Source organism: Siphateles boraxobius, unplaced genomic scaffold (genome assembly GCF_051911475.1).
Source record: "Siphateles boraxobius isolate OS27281-9 unplaced genomic scaffold, OSU_SipBor_1 9, whole genome shotgun sequence".
NCBI lineage: Eukaryota > Metazoa > Chordata > Actinopteri > Cypriniformes > Leuciscidae > Siphateles > Siphateles boraxobius.
The window spans coordinates 16,822,260-16,837,173 of record NW_027509219.1 but is presented as its reverse complement, the minus strand read 5'-3'; the positions used below and the strand labels follow the sequence as shown (position 1 = coordinate 16,837,173).

Below are 14,914 nucleotides of genomic sequence, written 5' to 3'. Positions count from 1 at the left end.
CCTCCACCCACCCAGCCGACCGGGCAGAACCCTCAGTCTGTTCACCGCCGAGGGCGCCCTCCTGCGGCTCCGGCCCCTCCCGCCCGGCCCAAGCAGCAGCCTCCACCCGGGCCCGGTCGCGGAGGAAGCCGTAAGAAGGCGCCCCAGCCCTCTCCAGCCCTGCCCCCCACTAAACGCTGGGCCAAGCGGCGCTCCTGAGACGGGCTGCTCAAGGATGTTGAAAGTTACTGCACAGGTGATGGTAGCAGGACCACTCCTTCCCTCGGTGGAGGGCCGGGGGAGAATCTTTTGTTCTCCACTCCCCGCTGCTCACCCACGGATGGGCAGCATCCTAATGTGGTTAAAGAAAGAAGTGACATTTCCATCCCTGAGCATACAGAGTTCTCGGACGACACAGTGCGCCGCCCCCGAGTCGTGCACCCCTCGTCCTCCTCTGTCCCAGAGCCGGTTGACAGTGCGCGCCGTCCCCGGACCGTGCCGCTCTCATCCGCCTCTGTCGCCAGCCCCCTGGCAGAGCAGACCCCTGTGGAACGTTCATCCTTCCCTGGTCTCCTCTGTCAGGGCGCGGTTAATGACTCTGCCCCCACACCGGGCCGCTATGCCGTCCACGTCTGGGCCAGTCATTCCGCCCTGCTGCACCACCGGTGGGAAGTCTGTGGTTCGTATGAACCCGCTGGTACAGTTCTTGGGAGCCTGGCTAGAGCTTCCCCACCTGTCCCGCTGGGTCGCATGGATGATCAGGCTCGGCTACGCGATTCAGTTCGCGCGGTCTCCTCCCCGCTTCAGAGGAGTCCGCTCCACTTTTGTCGGTGGCAATGCCCCTATCATGAGAGCAGAGATCGCTACCCTGCTGGCGAAGGGTGCGATCGAGACCGTCCCTCCGGTCGAGATGGGGACCGGCTTCTACAGCCCGTACTTCATTGTCCCATAGAAAACCGGTGGGTTACGGCTAATCCTGGACCTGCACGTGCTGAACCGTTCCCTTCACAGGCTGCCGTTCAAGATGCTCACTGCCAAACGCATTTTCGAATGTGTGCGGCCCCAGGATTGGGTTTCACCAATCGACCTGAAGGACACCTACTTCCATGTCTCCATTCTCGCTCGACACAGACCGTTCCTACGGTTTACTTTCGAGGGGCAGGCATACCAGTACGCGGTTCTCCCTTTAAGGCTAGCTCTGTCCCCTCAGAGGGTCGTCCCCCCGTTCAGGCTAGCCCTGTCCCCCCGTCTTCATGAAGGTCGTCGAGGCAGCTCTTGTTCCCCTTCAGGAACACGGGGTTCACTACCTGAACTATATCGACGACTGGCTGATTCTAGCTCACTCTCGAGACCAGGTTTGCGAACACAGGGACCTAGTGCTCCAGCACCTAGCTCGTCTGGGCCTTCGGGTCAACTGGGAAAAGAGCAAACTGGGAAAACATGCCCAACCCGAGTTGGGCATGGCAACACGGCACCCTCCGAGTAACAGTTACTTCGACCTGCCGTCAGACCTTCACCCCGTGGTCGAACCTCAGTTTTCTACGGGCCGGAGTGCCCCTGGAACGAGCTTCGCGGCATGTTGTTGTAACGACAGATGCCTCCTCCACGGGCAGGGGTGCCATGTGCAATAGACGTGCTGCCGCGGGCTCCTGGACAGGACCCCGACGCCTCTGGCATGTCAATTGCCTCGAGTTGCTGGCTGTACGTCTGGCTTTGCGCCGCTTCCGGGCCGTGCTCAAGAACCAACACGTACTAGTCCGTTCAGACAATACCGCCACTGTAGCGTACATCAACCATCAAGGTGGTCTACGCTCCCGCAGTATGTCGCAACTTGCCCGCCACCTCCTCATATGGAGTCAGAAGCATCTGAGGTCGCTTCATGCCATTTATATCCCCGGAGCCCTGAACTGTGCAGCCAACGAGCTCTCACGGCTTCAGCCCCTCCCGGGAGATTGGCGACTCCATCCCCACTCGGTTCAGCTGATTTGGGACCAGTTCGGGGACGCACAGATAGATCTGTTTGCCTCCCACGACTCGACCCATTTTATTCCCTGACCGAGGTGCTCGGCACAGATGCACTGGCGCACAGCTGGCCGCGGGGCCGCAAATATGCGTTTCCCCCAGTGAGCCTTCTTGCGCAGACCCTGCGCAAGGTCAGGGAGGACGAGGAGCAGGTCATTCTGGTCGCGCCGTACTGGCCCGCCCGTACCTGGTTCTCCGAACTAGTACTCCTCACGACAGCACCTCCCTGGCCGATTCCCCTGAGGAAGGACCTCCTTTCTCAGGGACGGGGCACCCTATGGCACCCTCGACCTGATCTTTGGAACCTCCACGTGTGGCTCCTGGACAGGACGAGGCAGGTTTGAGTACCCTACCACCAGCGGTGGCGGCTACCATCACTTCCGCTAGAGCGTCGTCCACTAGACACTAGACGTCTACGCGTTGAAGTAGAACCTCTTCGTCAACTGGTGCTCTTCTCACTGAGAAGATACCCGGAGACGTTCGATTAGTGTCGTGCTTTCCTTCCTTCAAGATGGGTTGGAGCGAAGGCTGTCTCCCTCCACCCTGAAAGTCTATGTTGCCGCTATTGCCGCAGACCATGATCCGGTCGAAGGTAAGTCTGTTGGGAAGCACGACCTGATCATCAGGTTCCTGAGAGGAGCGAGGAGACTGAATCCTCCTCGTCCTCCTCTCGTTCCCTCTTGGGACCTCTCAGTGGTTCTATCTGCCCTGCAGAGTGCTCCCTTTGAGGCTTTGCAATCAGTGGAGCTTAAGTTCCTGTCTATGAAGATAGCGCTCCTGGTTGCATTGGCCTCCATCAAGAGGGTAGGGGACCTGCACGCATTCTCAGTTGACGAAGCGTGCCTGGAATTCGGGCCGGCTTACTCTCACGTGATCCTGAGACCCCGGCTCGGATATGTGCCCAAGGTTCCTACCACTCCCTTCCGGGACCAGGTGGTGAACCTGCAAGCGCTGCCCCTGGAGGAGGCAGACCCAGCCTTGGCACTGCTCTGTCCAGTACGCGCTCTCCGCGCCTATGTAGACAGGACGCAGTGTTTCAGGACCTCAGACCAGCTCTTTGTCTGTTATGGTGGGAAGCTGAAGGGAAAGGCTCTCTCCAAGCAAAGGTTGTCTCACTGGAGAGTGGATGCCATTGCCTTGGCATACCAGCAGCAAGGTCGACCGTGCCCCCTTGGTGTGATTGCCCACTCCACCCGGAGTGTGGCGTCCTCTTGGGCTCTAGCGCATGGCGCCTCGCTAACAGACATCTGCAGAGCTGAAGGCTGGGCGACAGCTAACACATTCGCCAGATTCTACAATCTCCGAGTGGAGCCAGTGTGCTCTCATGTACTTGCTTCAACCAGCTAGTACAGGATCCGCTCAGGTGTCTTCGCTTGCTCGCCATTCCACTCCACGGACTGGATACGTGTGATATTCTCCTCAGGTGAGCTTCTCCGAAAGCCCTGAGTTCCTCCAGCACTCCTGACGTTGGCGCCAGTGTCTATTGCCTGCGCGTTGGCTAGGTGCCTCCTGTGTGCATGGTCCCTCCTCTGAGCGACCCCCACATGTGTATTTCCACTGTAAGCCTCTCTGAGCATGTGTCTGTCCCTTGGCAAGCCACCTTGCCACCCCTGGGGTTGAAATATTCCACCTGCGGCTGGACACCCCAGTGTTCTCCATATGCATCCCTCTGGGTCATATGTGTATTTTATAAGTCCCCCCCTCTGGGTTGGCAATAATTGCATATTTCCTCTAAGCTATCGGATATGCTCCCCAGTGTACCTTTGTATTCCTGTCCTAAATAGGTGGACCCTTGGCTCCACAGCAAAGACATATCTGCATGTTGCCGGCTTCCTCCTTTTATACCCACGAGGTGGGGCGGAGTTACGCTATGCAAATTCTGCAGACCCATGGCATTTCTTTGCAATTGGCTCATTTTGTAATACTCGAAGTTGATAGGCTTTCTAAGCGAAACCCCATTCGTCGTCATCCGACGTAACGTCTCCGTTCCCTACTCAGGGAACGAGGGTTACATACGTAACCGAGACTTTTCCCCATAGCGTAAATGAAAAACCTCTGACGCAATGCTAGTGAACCATATTGAAAGGGAACCGTTGTTTTAAATAGTAATATTTCATGATGTTACTGTTTTTACTGTTTGCTTGTTTTTTTGCCATGAGACAAAAATTTTAATGGTAGCTTATATTCTTTGAAAACAAATCTTAATATATTTAACCAAGTTTTGCTTGCCAAGTACATTTTATTGTTTTAAATGATGTTTAAATATTTTTACTTAAGACATACAAATAACAAGACAGAAATGCTGATTTAAGAAATGTGTTTTTGCAGTGCAGACCAGAACTAACAAGGGTGTATCATTTGTTTTGTCTGATCACTTTCAGTTCCACCCACTCTTCTTGGCTCTAATGACATCAGAACTGTATCGGTTCCAGCCAAAGGTCACTTGACACTGGAATGTCAAACCGACAGTGACCCTCTACCAGAAATTGAGTGGTACAAGGATGATGTCAAACTACAGGTGAGGGCAGATAAATGTACTTCCTGGATGTATTTATAACTACTTCATCACATTAATCTCCCTTTTCTGTCTCTCTCAGTTGGGAGGTCGAATTCAGTCCATTGCTGGTGGACAGTATCTGGATATTCAAGATGTCCGGACCCATGATAGTGGACAGTACAGCTGTGTGGTCACCAATATTGCTGGTAGCACCAGTCTATTCTTCACTGTAGAGATTCTCTGTAAGTTTGTGCTACTCACACACACTCATGATGTACCAAGCACATATGAACGATTAAAAAAATAAAAAGCATATACACTAATGTTCAAAAGATTAGGTAAGATTTCTTTAGGAATTGTATTTATTCTGCAAGGGTGCATTAAATTGATCAAGTCACAGTAAAAGATTTCGGTTTCAAATAAATGTGGTTCTATTGAACTTTTCATCAAAAAATAAGTTTCATTTCAACAAAAAATATTATGCAACACTACTTTTTTCAGCGTTGTGAAATATAAGAAATCAGTGAATAATGAGAAGTTAGTGAGATTTTTTTTTAAATGTTTTTGAAAGAAATATCTTAGGCTGCATTTATTTGATAAAAAAAACAGTAAAAACAGTAATCTTGTGAATCATTATTACACTTTATTGTAAAAAGAAAAATATTACAACTTATTGTTTTTTTATTTTAATATATTTTAAATGGTCATTTTTTCCTGTAATGGTAAAGCTGAATTTGATTATCTATTCCTCCAGTCTTCAGTGTCAAATGATCATTTAGAAATCATTCTAATATGCTGATTTGGTGCTCAAGAAACATTTCTTCTTGTTATCAATGTTGAAAACATTTGTGCTGCTTTATATTTTTGTGGAAAGTGTGATACATTTAAGGACTTTTTGATGAACAGAAAGTTAAAAAGAACAGTATTTATTTGAAATATAAATATTTTGTAGCATTATAAATGTTTTCACTGTCACTTTTGATCAATTTAGTGGATCCTTGCTGAATAAAAATATTAATTTATTAAAAACAAAAGCTTACTGACTCCAAACTTCTGAATGGTAGTGCAGTGTCCAGAGGCTGTCAAGCTCCAAAAAACACTGTTTCGTGAAAAAAAGTACTGTGAAAAATAGTCAGACTATATTCCAAGTGCTTATGGTTTCATTTAATTTAATTGTTAAATGTGCTGTGTGTAACTTTTTGACTGTACTTAAGCACAAAAATACCATAAATTATATGTTTGCAGATATTTAGGAAACATGCTAAGTTAACATACTTGTCTCTCCGAAAAACAATCTTACTGCCAGTTATTCTACTTTTATTTTGGTCAGTGTGATCCCCCCCGCTGCCAATTTACCAAATAGTAAACCCCGGGTTGCCAACTGGCAGAAAACAGAAGGGCCGGAAACTGAAGCCTCGCGGGAGCCGCCATTGTAGCAGAACTTCAGCTGCTGTTAGCATTCCATTGACTCCCATTTATTTTGGCGTCACTTTGACAGCGAATAACTTTACATCTGAGGCTTCCAAAGACTTAATTTATCCGTTATTTATTTATAATGAAACATGACAATGTATAAAAGGCTCAATTACTTTGTATCTTAAGTTATAGCCCCGTAGAAGCCGCTTTTGTAAAAATAGGCTAACGATTGTGTCATAACCATGCGACTTTCTGTCGCACAATAGAGACATTACCATATATACAGGAGGACAAAGCTCGCAGGCAATCTTTTACTGTCTATGAGGCAATCGGGGGGACATGGAGGCATAAAGTCAAGGGATAAGCCCATAGATAGAGAGTCCATAAAAGCAACGGGACAAAATATTTCAACAACGTTTTTGAGGAATTAGGTGATTCAGATTTGTCTTGGCACAGCTACTAGAAGATTTACAACTGTCAGACTGTCGTCAAGCTCAGTTTGAGCCTGCGCAGTCGCTCAGCCATCAGGCAGGAAGTCCAATAATTGGGCTTCAGTCTTCTCCGTTGAAATCAATGGGGTCGATGTGTCCATTTCTTTTACTGTCTGTGATTCTACCTGACCTAAAAAGCCTTGGCATCCATCTTGAAAGCTCTATGTCCAGAGGCATATTAAAACGTGGATTAATCAACTCACTCGCCTTCCATTGTCCATTGCGCCTGCATGAGCGTTGATTCTGAGGAGGAGGGAGAAACAACCTCTCCAATATTTTGAATTTGGACAGCAGTACCCATTTCAAACACTAGGTGTCAATATTACATATCACACCTTTAATTCTTAATGAGTCAGTCAGGAAATAAATATCTTATTGATCATGTTCACTTAGTGCCGCCGGTCATCAGAGAGGGCAGCTCACTGATCATAGCACATGTCAATCAGGATACAGTGCTGCCGTGTGAGGTGGAGGGAGGGCCTTCCTCATCTGTCTTATGGAGGAAAGATGGAGGTCCAGTCCCACTTCACAATGGCAGGCAAGTTTGTGAACAGCAGCATTTAATCCTGGCCTTTGTTTATTGGATCTCAAAGTGCCACCAACTCAATTCAATTTCTGCATGGACACAGATTCACCTTGCTGTCAGAGGGCTCTTTGCGTATTGCGCCAGTGCAGCTGTCCGACGCTGGACGTTACTATTGCAGTGTATCTAATCAGGCAGGATCAGACCATCGGGGGATGGACCTTAAAGTCTACGGTACTGAAGAACACTTTCTTTGGGTTGCTCTAAAGAGACATAATGACATTTTCACCAACCTCCTACATGACTAACTCTGCCTTAATTGTCCTTATTTTTCCTGTCAGTTGGGCCCTCGATCAGCCCTGGCCCCTTTAATGTTACGGTGATCTCAGGTCAGAGGGCAGTGTTGAGTTGTGAGAGCACAGGCATACCTGCTCCTCAGGTGAGCTGGAAAAGGAACGGTTCACCCCTCAATATGGATCTTCAGTCTGGAGCTTACAGGTTTGAAGTGCTACTGTTTGCGTTTTTTATTTAGTTTATTTATAATTTTTTATTTTATTTTTTATTTGAAAATAGTTTTCATGATATTCTACTTTTTATTTTTATTATTTTTTTTTAGTTAGTATTTATTGATTGACTAATACAAATTTTTAATTTAATCACTGACAGTTTATTTATAATCTATAATAATATATCTTTACAACATGATTTTGTTTTGAAGGTTAATGTCTTCTGGCTCTCTTATCATTACCTCGCCGTCTGTAGAGGATGAGGGCTACTTTGAGTGTACAGTGACCAATGAGGTTGGAGAAGAGCGAAGGGTCATAGAGGTCATTCTGCAAGGTACTATGTAACAGGATCATGGATGATAAAACATAAAATACATTTTCATACTCATATATTATGGCTCCAAAAACTATTTGAATACTATTTGTACATTATATAACAAACAAAAAATCTAACCAAGTGGCATTTATTGTAATAAAAGAATGCACTTTTTAAGTAAAACTTTACAAAGAGAGACTTAAGTTCTTTTTGAGCACTATTTTTAACAAGTCGCACTAGATAGCTGAGTGTAGAGATTTTAACTGAGGGGGCCATTTAAGTTTGATTCATAATATGTTTGATATTTTGTACCGAATGCAAATTTGTATGTTATCTCATTTTTAAGTGTGACTTGGGTATCTAAAAGTATCCAAATACTTTTGGGGGCAACTGTACGTATACTGTAGCATATTGTGAAATCGTACAGTATGTCTGTTCAAATTCATTAACTGAATTTTTATTTGTATTTTGTTTTTTTCTAGTTCCTCCTGTAATTAAAGATGATGTCAGCAGTGTCACAGCTGTTAAAATGTCCCCTGTTGTGTTGCCATGTAATGCCACGGGACGTCCAGAGCCTATCATCAGCTGGAACAAGAACTGGATGCAGCTGGGAGCTCGGGGGGGCAGTTACCGTGTGCTGCCCACAGGTGAATCTGAGTCAAGCTTCCACCATAATCTAATCTACACATTCCAGCTATTAATGATATTCCTAAACCTATACAGCAGGGCTGGATTGGGACTAAAAATCGGCTCGGGCATTTTGGCCCAGACTGGCCCACTACATATAATCATAAACACAACCGATCTTTTCACGCCCTGAATATGTATACTAACTCCTATTAAAAACACTAATGCCATAGCCTAATGAGTGAGTAGGAATGAGTAAAAGTTAATAGATGAAACTACTAATTGTAAAAAAAAAAATCGAACTACTCCACAATGATGAATCCTAAAACAAGCTATAAGCTGCATTGGCAATAGCAATACCAGTGTTTGACACAGGATTTTTGGTAAATCTGTGGTGGGTGGACCTCTGTCCCTCTAGGGGGGTTCGTGGGAGCCCCCCGTAAGAAAAATGTGTGAATTTTAATGTTAAATTCATCAATCTGGTGCACTTTGAGGGTTAAAAATTAAGAGCTCCAACCCATAATCAGTGTGCAAATTGAACAAAGAAAAACTCAACACTCTTTTAGCTGTGATATAGTGTCTGTCTGCATTACACTAGCCTACTACATAATAATAGTTATAATATTAATTCCATGACAGTAATAGCCATATATTGTGAAACACATGCACTGAAAAGTAAAAGCAACTTTCATAATTCGTTTTGTACTAATTTCTATGCTTAAAAGAGATAAACACATGATCTTTTATTTTGGCGGAAAACATGGTTTACAAACGCGTATCATTACAATTCTAGTAAAATGCGTAATCCTCAACTGTGCAGATGTGTAAATAATGTGTAACTTGTCAATGGGTTCCAACACTCATCGCCTCAGTGTTCTGAAAGTAGCTTAGTTCTGCTTACCACAGTTCTTTACACTCACTCATTCTCTCCTGATCCTCCTCAATATCCTCATCAGACACTTGAAGGGCCCGTTTCTTTCTTTACGCTGTTTCTCTGCACATTCCCACATTCGTTTCTTCTCCATCTCTGACTATTTTCACAGATACTCACTGACACTGCACGCGCGCTCAGAGCCCAAAGGGAGAGGAGTATAAAGATGTGATTTGACCAGCCCAGTGCCAATCAAGAAAAGAACCGATGGGCCGCTGATCTACGTGTTTCATGGGCCGGTCTGTTAAAAAAAAACATACGCTGACTTTTTTTGTCCAATGCATTACACCGGCACAAAGATCCCAGCGCCGCCAATTAAGCAAAACTAAACGAATTGACCGCCGATGTACGAGTATTATGGGCCGTTTAGACACAAACATTTTTTTTTTTTTTAAGACAAGAGAATGATCTGTATTGGCCCAAAAAGCACGTCGGCCCACCAGGAAAATGCCCGGTATGCCCGATGGCCAGTCCAGCCCTGCTATACAGTGTATTAATAGTTTGTAATTGTAGTTGTTTCATCCTTATGTAGGTGCACTGGAGATCTTGGCTGCAACACCCAGTCATGCTGGAAAATATACCTGTTCTGCCCGCAATTCAGTTGGAGTGGCTTACAAACACATCACTCTTACTGTGCAAGGTTAGATCCAGAAGTATTAGAGAAATCATGCAATCATCCAATGAATAAAAAATACACTTAGTATGTGCGATTACCAAAATATATGGTTTGATTTGGTTTGTGTTCTTAGAGCCCCCAGAGATCAGGCCCATGGCAGAGGAAGTCCAGGTGGTGTTACATCACTCGGTAGTTCTGCCCTGTGAAGTACAAGGATACCCAAGACCCATCATTACATGGCAGCGAGAAGGCATTCCTGTGGCAACTGGTTAGTTATTAGGTTGTAGCCTAGTAATTAAAACTGGATTTGTGACAGGTTTGACATCAAGCAATGGTGACTTGAGACTATGACTTGTCTGTTACCTGGCTGCCAAAATTAAAAGAAATATCTGATCATCCTCTAAAACGCAGTTAGTATTTACATCTCACTCCGTGAGATGCATTTGTAGTACATTCCAAAAATCTTTTATCAGCCTCACAATAGAAAATTAAACCATATCTGTACCGGCTGGGCCGGATCCGCACGGAATGGAACGGTGAAGCAAAGAAAGCGGTTTGGTCTGATGGTGGAAAAGCAGAAAGAAATTTACCATTTACACTACAATTCAAAAGTTTGGAGTCTGTAGATTTTTTTTTTAATTTTCTTATGCTCACCAAGGCTGCATTTATGTGATAAAAATACAGTGCAGTACTGTAAAATATTATTACACTTCAAAATAAGTGTTTTCCTTTGTAATATATTTTAAAATGTAATTTATTCCTGTAATAGAAAAGCAGAATTTTCAGCAGCCATTGCTAAATGCTTTAATAGTAAAAGATCATCTGTTAAACAAATGATCTAGCGTGATATTTTAGTGTTGATATTTTTAAGGTCATAGACTGACGGTGCTCTCCAATGGAGCTTTGAAGTTCTCACGGGTCACTCTTGGAGATGCTGGGACGTATCAGTGTTTAGCACAGAATGAAGCAGGAGCAGCAATGGGAAGGACCCACCTCATTTTACAAGGTACGTCATATTTATTGGAGGAAGTCTGCCTTTATACCTCAAACTAAAGATTCAGTTACATGTTCATATGTTTTAGTCAATGCAAGTATCACAAGGTGGCTTTGTGTAATGACTATCTCACTGATTCGGTGACAGTTCCTCCAGTGTTGTCTGTGCCTCGTCTGGAGTACACGGCAGTTCTTGGCCAGCCGGTCAGTCTGGATTGTACTGCAGACGGTCAGCCAAAGCCAGATGTGACGTGGCACAGGGAGCGTAGGCCAGTGGTGGAAGGTACACACCTGAGATTGTTCTCCAACGGCACCCTGCACATTACTGCCACTCAACGCAGTGATGCAGGAATCTACACCTGCTCAGCTCGAAACAACGTTGGTAGAGCCAGCCATGACGTCAGACTCATTCTGCAAAGTGAGTTCCACACAATACAAAGAGAATAATTTATTGTAATATCTTTCTATCACATGAAGTCCATGACAGGATTTTCCCCTTTTATTTGTTTATTTGCTTCAGACTTTCTCGCTTGTGGTAGATACACTTACATTATACAAAACAGCATAAGAAATATACCTTGAACTAAGTTGAATTAACTTTTTTCTCAATTGGCAAACATATTATCTTTTTGTTTTTAGTATTAATAATTAATGCTGATTGCAGAGTTTTGAGATTTATGCTTAAAATAACAAGTATTGATATTATACGACATTAAAAAAAAAAAATATATATATATATATATAGTCAAAAGTATTCATTAAGAAAATGTGTTTTGGCACTAATCTATATTTATATAAATATGCTTAAATATAGTATGCTTTTAAACCTATTAATGATATATTGTACTTATTGAAAGACATTAATGTACATTTTGGTCATAAATATCTTTATGTGCTTCTCCACTTAGCCCCACCGCATATTTCTGTTGGTCAGTCAGAGATGTCTGTCATCCAGGGATTTCAAGCACTGCTGCCATGTGCAGCACATGGTCTTCCAGAGCCCAGGGTAAGCTGGGAGAAACAGGGAATCCTTGTGCAAAACCTGCGTGGCAAGTTCACTTTGCTGAGGTCAGGAGAACTGATTATTGAAAGGGCAGAGGTCAGTATATGTTTTTAACTAGGTATAAATGACCAGAATGCCCATTTAAAATAACCCTTGAATGAAGTCATAATGTTACAATCTATTTGCAGCCTGGTGATACTGGTCTATTCACCTGTGTAGCCACCAACACTGCTGGAACAGCTCGACGGGACATTCGCCTGTCTGTCAACATGAGACCTGCTTTTAAAGAGTTACCTGGTGATGTGACGTTGAATAAAGGTCAAAGTCTCACCCTATCCTGCCATGCTCAGGGAACTCCAACCCCCGCCATATCCTGGACTGCCAACAACAGGCCCTTTACAGGTAAGTGAGTCTGAAATTATCTTCTTTCCTTTGAAGTTTACTTTTCTAACATCACAAGAATGCTCTCATGTTCGCCTACAGGTGCAAGTGTTGATGAATCTGGCAGAAGTTCAGTGATTATTGACGATGTCACTTTAAGTGATGGTGGCACATACGTCTGCATTGCAGAGAACACCGTTGGATCAATACGGGCTCTTTCGTTTGTGCGTGTCAGAGGTATGCATACTTTTTAAAATCCTATCCAAAATCCATAATGTGTGGAAAAGCAGTTCAAGTTTGTGTAATGTTTGATGCATCTAGATGATGTATTCTGGGTGTTTAATGTAATATGTTAAGTTAACCTTTTCTAATTTAAACATCTAGCCACTGTTTGACAGTTTAAGCATATACCCTGTTCCTACAGAACCTCCAATTCTGAGAGGGGAAGCCCACACCTCTCAGACTGTAGTTCAGGGCAAAGCAGCCATGCTGGAATGTGCTGTCAGCGGGGACCCTGTTCCTTCCCTGCGCTGGCACAAAGATGGCCAGCCCTTACTTGGCTCTCTGCGGTTTCATCCCCTCCGTAATGGCTCTCTGGCTCTTTACAGTGCAACGGTAACCACTCATTATCTATGTGAACAATGCTTCTGGTACATTTATATTGTATTTCATTACATTAAGGCTGTGTGTGCAACATAGATTTTTTAGCCAGCTGAAAACGGCAGGCGCTCTTCTGAAAACGCCCTGCTCTGCTCGCTTGACAGTCCTTCTGTGGCGGAGCGTTTTTTGAAGTTGAAATGCGTTGCATTCTATGATACAGAATATCCGTGGAAGTGTTACTATAGTATCTGATTACGCAGATAGTTTGTTTCTGATTATAACAATGTTTATACAATATAAAGTATTTTCTCTTGCTCTTGTTTTAAATGATATTGTTTAATTGTTGTGCTTGATGTCGTCTGTTGCCGTTGTACAAGCAGGATGTGGCGGTTGGTCGGTGTGGTATTTGTCCTGCCTCTCCTCCTGTGATTGGATAGCTGGGTAAAAAGTAACAGTGACAAGCGCTGTGTTTTACCTAAAGTTCAACTTTTTTCAACTATCGGTGTCTGGAAAAAACGGCCAGTGCTCAGCATGAAATATATACGCTCAGCGCCTTGTCACACTGCTGGAACACTTGGAAAAATACGCTAGCCTTAGGGAAAAAAAACTTTGGTGGACACACAGCCTATTGCTTTTATCCAAAACATCTTACAAAAATGGAGCAAAAGCAATCCGTCAACCATGTTGGTACAATGTTAAAATGCTTGAATAATATTTTAATGGCTTTTCAAGGTTTTAAATGCTTCTTGACCAGCTCACCACCACTGCAAATTATGATAATAGAAATGTGTTTGAGAGAGAAATGTGTGTGTGTTTGCCAGATTGGAGATTCAGGAGAGTACAGATGTGTTGCTGAAAGTGAGGCAGGTACTGCTGAAAGAACAATATCTCTGAAAGTACAAGGTAAATTTATTTTATTAGAGCCTATGTCATGTTTATCCATATTATTATGCTCATCAATATATTATATATATATATACAGGTCCTTCTATAAAATTAGCATATTGTGATAAAGTTCATTATTTTCAATAATGTAATGATAAAAATTAAACTTTCATATATTTTAGATTCATTGCACACCAACTGAAATATTTCAGGTCTTTTATTGTTTTAATACTGATGATTTTGGCATACAGCTCATGAAAACCCAAAATTCCTATCTCAAAAAATTAGCATATCATGAAAAGGGTCTCTAAACGAGCTATTAACCTAATCATCTGAATCAACTAATTAACTCTAAACACCTGCAAAAGATTCCTAAGGCTTTTAAAAACTCCCAGCCTGTTTCATTACTCAAAACCGCAATCATGGGTAAGACTGCCGACCTGACTGCTGTCCAGAAGGCCATCATTGACACCCTCAAGCAAGAGGGTAAGACACAGAAAGAAATTTCTGAACAAATAGGCTGTTCCCAGAGTGCTGTATCAAGGCACCTCAGTGGGAAGTCTGTGGGAAGGAAAAAGTGTGCAAAAAATGCAGCACAACGAGAAGAGGTGACCGGACCCTGAGGAAGATTGTGGAGAAGGATCGATTCCAGACCTTGGGGGACCTGCGGAAGCAGTGGACTGAGTCTGGAATAGAAACATCCAGAGCCACCGTGCACAGGCGTGTGCAGGAAATGGGCTACAGGTGACGCATTCCCCAGGTCAAGCCACTTTTGAACCAGAAACAGCGGCAGAAGCGCCTGACCTGGGCTATAGAGAAGCAGCACTGGACTGTTGCTCAGTGGTCCAAAGTACTTTTTTCTGATGAAAGCAAATTTTGCATGTCATTCGGAAATCAAGGTGCCAGAGTCTGGAGGAAGACTGGGGAGAAGGAAATGCCAAAATGCCTGAAGTCCAGTGTCAAGTACCCACAGTCAGTGATGGTCTGGGCTGCCATGTCAGCTGCTGATGTTGGTCCAATGTGTTTTATCAAGGGCAGGGTCAATGCAGCTAGCTATCAGGAGATTTTGGAGCACTTCATGCTTCCATCTGCTGAAAAGCTTTATGGAGATGAAGATTTCATTTTTCA

General features: G+C 44.0%; 1 protein-coding gene across 1 annotated transcript in view; it reads left to right on the top strand.

Annotated features, from left to right (window-relative positions):
- The window catches only part of hmcn2 (hemicentin 2), a 149,402-nt gene that overhangs the window by 90,892 nt on the left and 43,596 nt on the right, over window positions 1–14,914 (top strand). Inside the window, exons 51-66 of the mRNA XM_077224262.1 lie at window positions 4,383–4,519; window positions 4,599–4,740; window positions 6,799–6,943; window positions 7,035–7,162; window positions 7,270–7,426; window positions 7,647–7,768; window positions 8,233–8,397; window positions 9,841–9,948; window positions 10,058–10,192; window positions 10,796–10,930; window positions 11,066–11,335; window positions 11,826–12,016; window positions 12,109–12,322; window positions 12,404–12,538; window positions 12,726–12,916; window positions 13,723–13,804. Of these exons, the coding sequence (XP_077080377.1) occupies window positions 4,383–4,519; window positions 4,599–4,740; window positions 6,799–6,943; window positions 7,035–7,162; window positions 7,270–7,426; window positions 7,647–7,768; window positions 8,233–8,397; window positions 9,841–9,948; window positions 10,058–10,192; window positions 10,796–10,930; window positions 11,066–11,335; window positions 11,826–12,016; window positions 12,109–12,322; window positions 12,404–12,538; window positions 12,726–12,916; window positions 13,723–13,804 (2,457 nt within the window). The remainder of the gene's footprint in view (window positions 1–4,382; window positions 4,520–4,598; window positions 4,741–6,798; window positions 6,944–7,034; window positions 7,163–7,269; window positions 7,427–7,646; window positions 7,769–8,232; window positions 8,398–9,840; window positions 9,949–10,057; window positions 10,193–10,795; window positions 10,931–11,065; window positions 11,336–11,825; window positions 12,017–12,108; window positions 12,323–12,403; window positions 12,539–12,725; window positions 12,917–13,722; window positions 13,805–14,914) is intronic.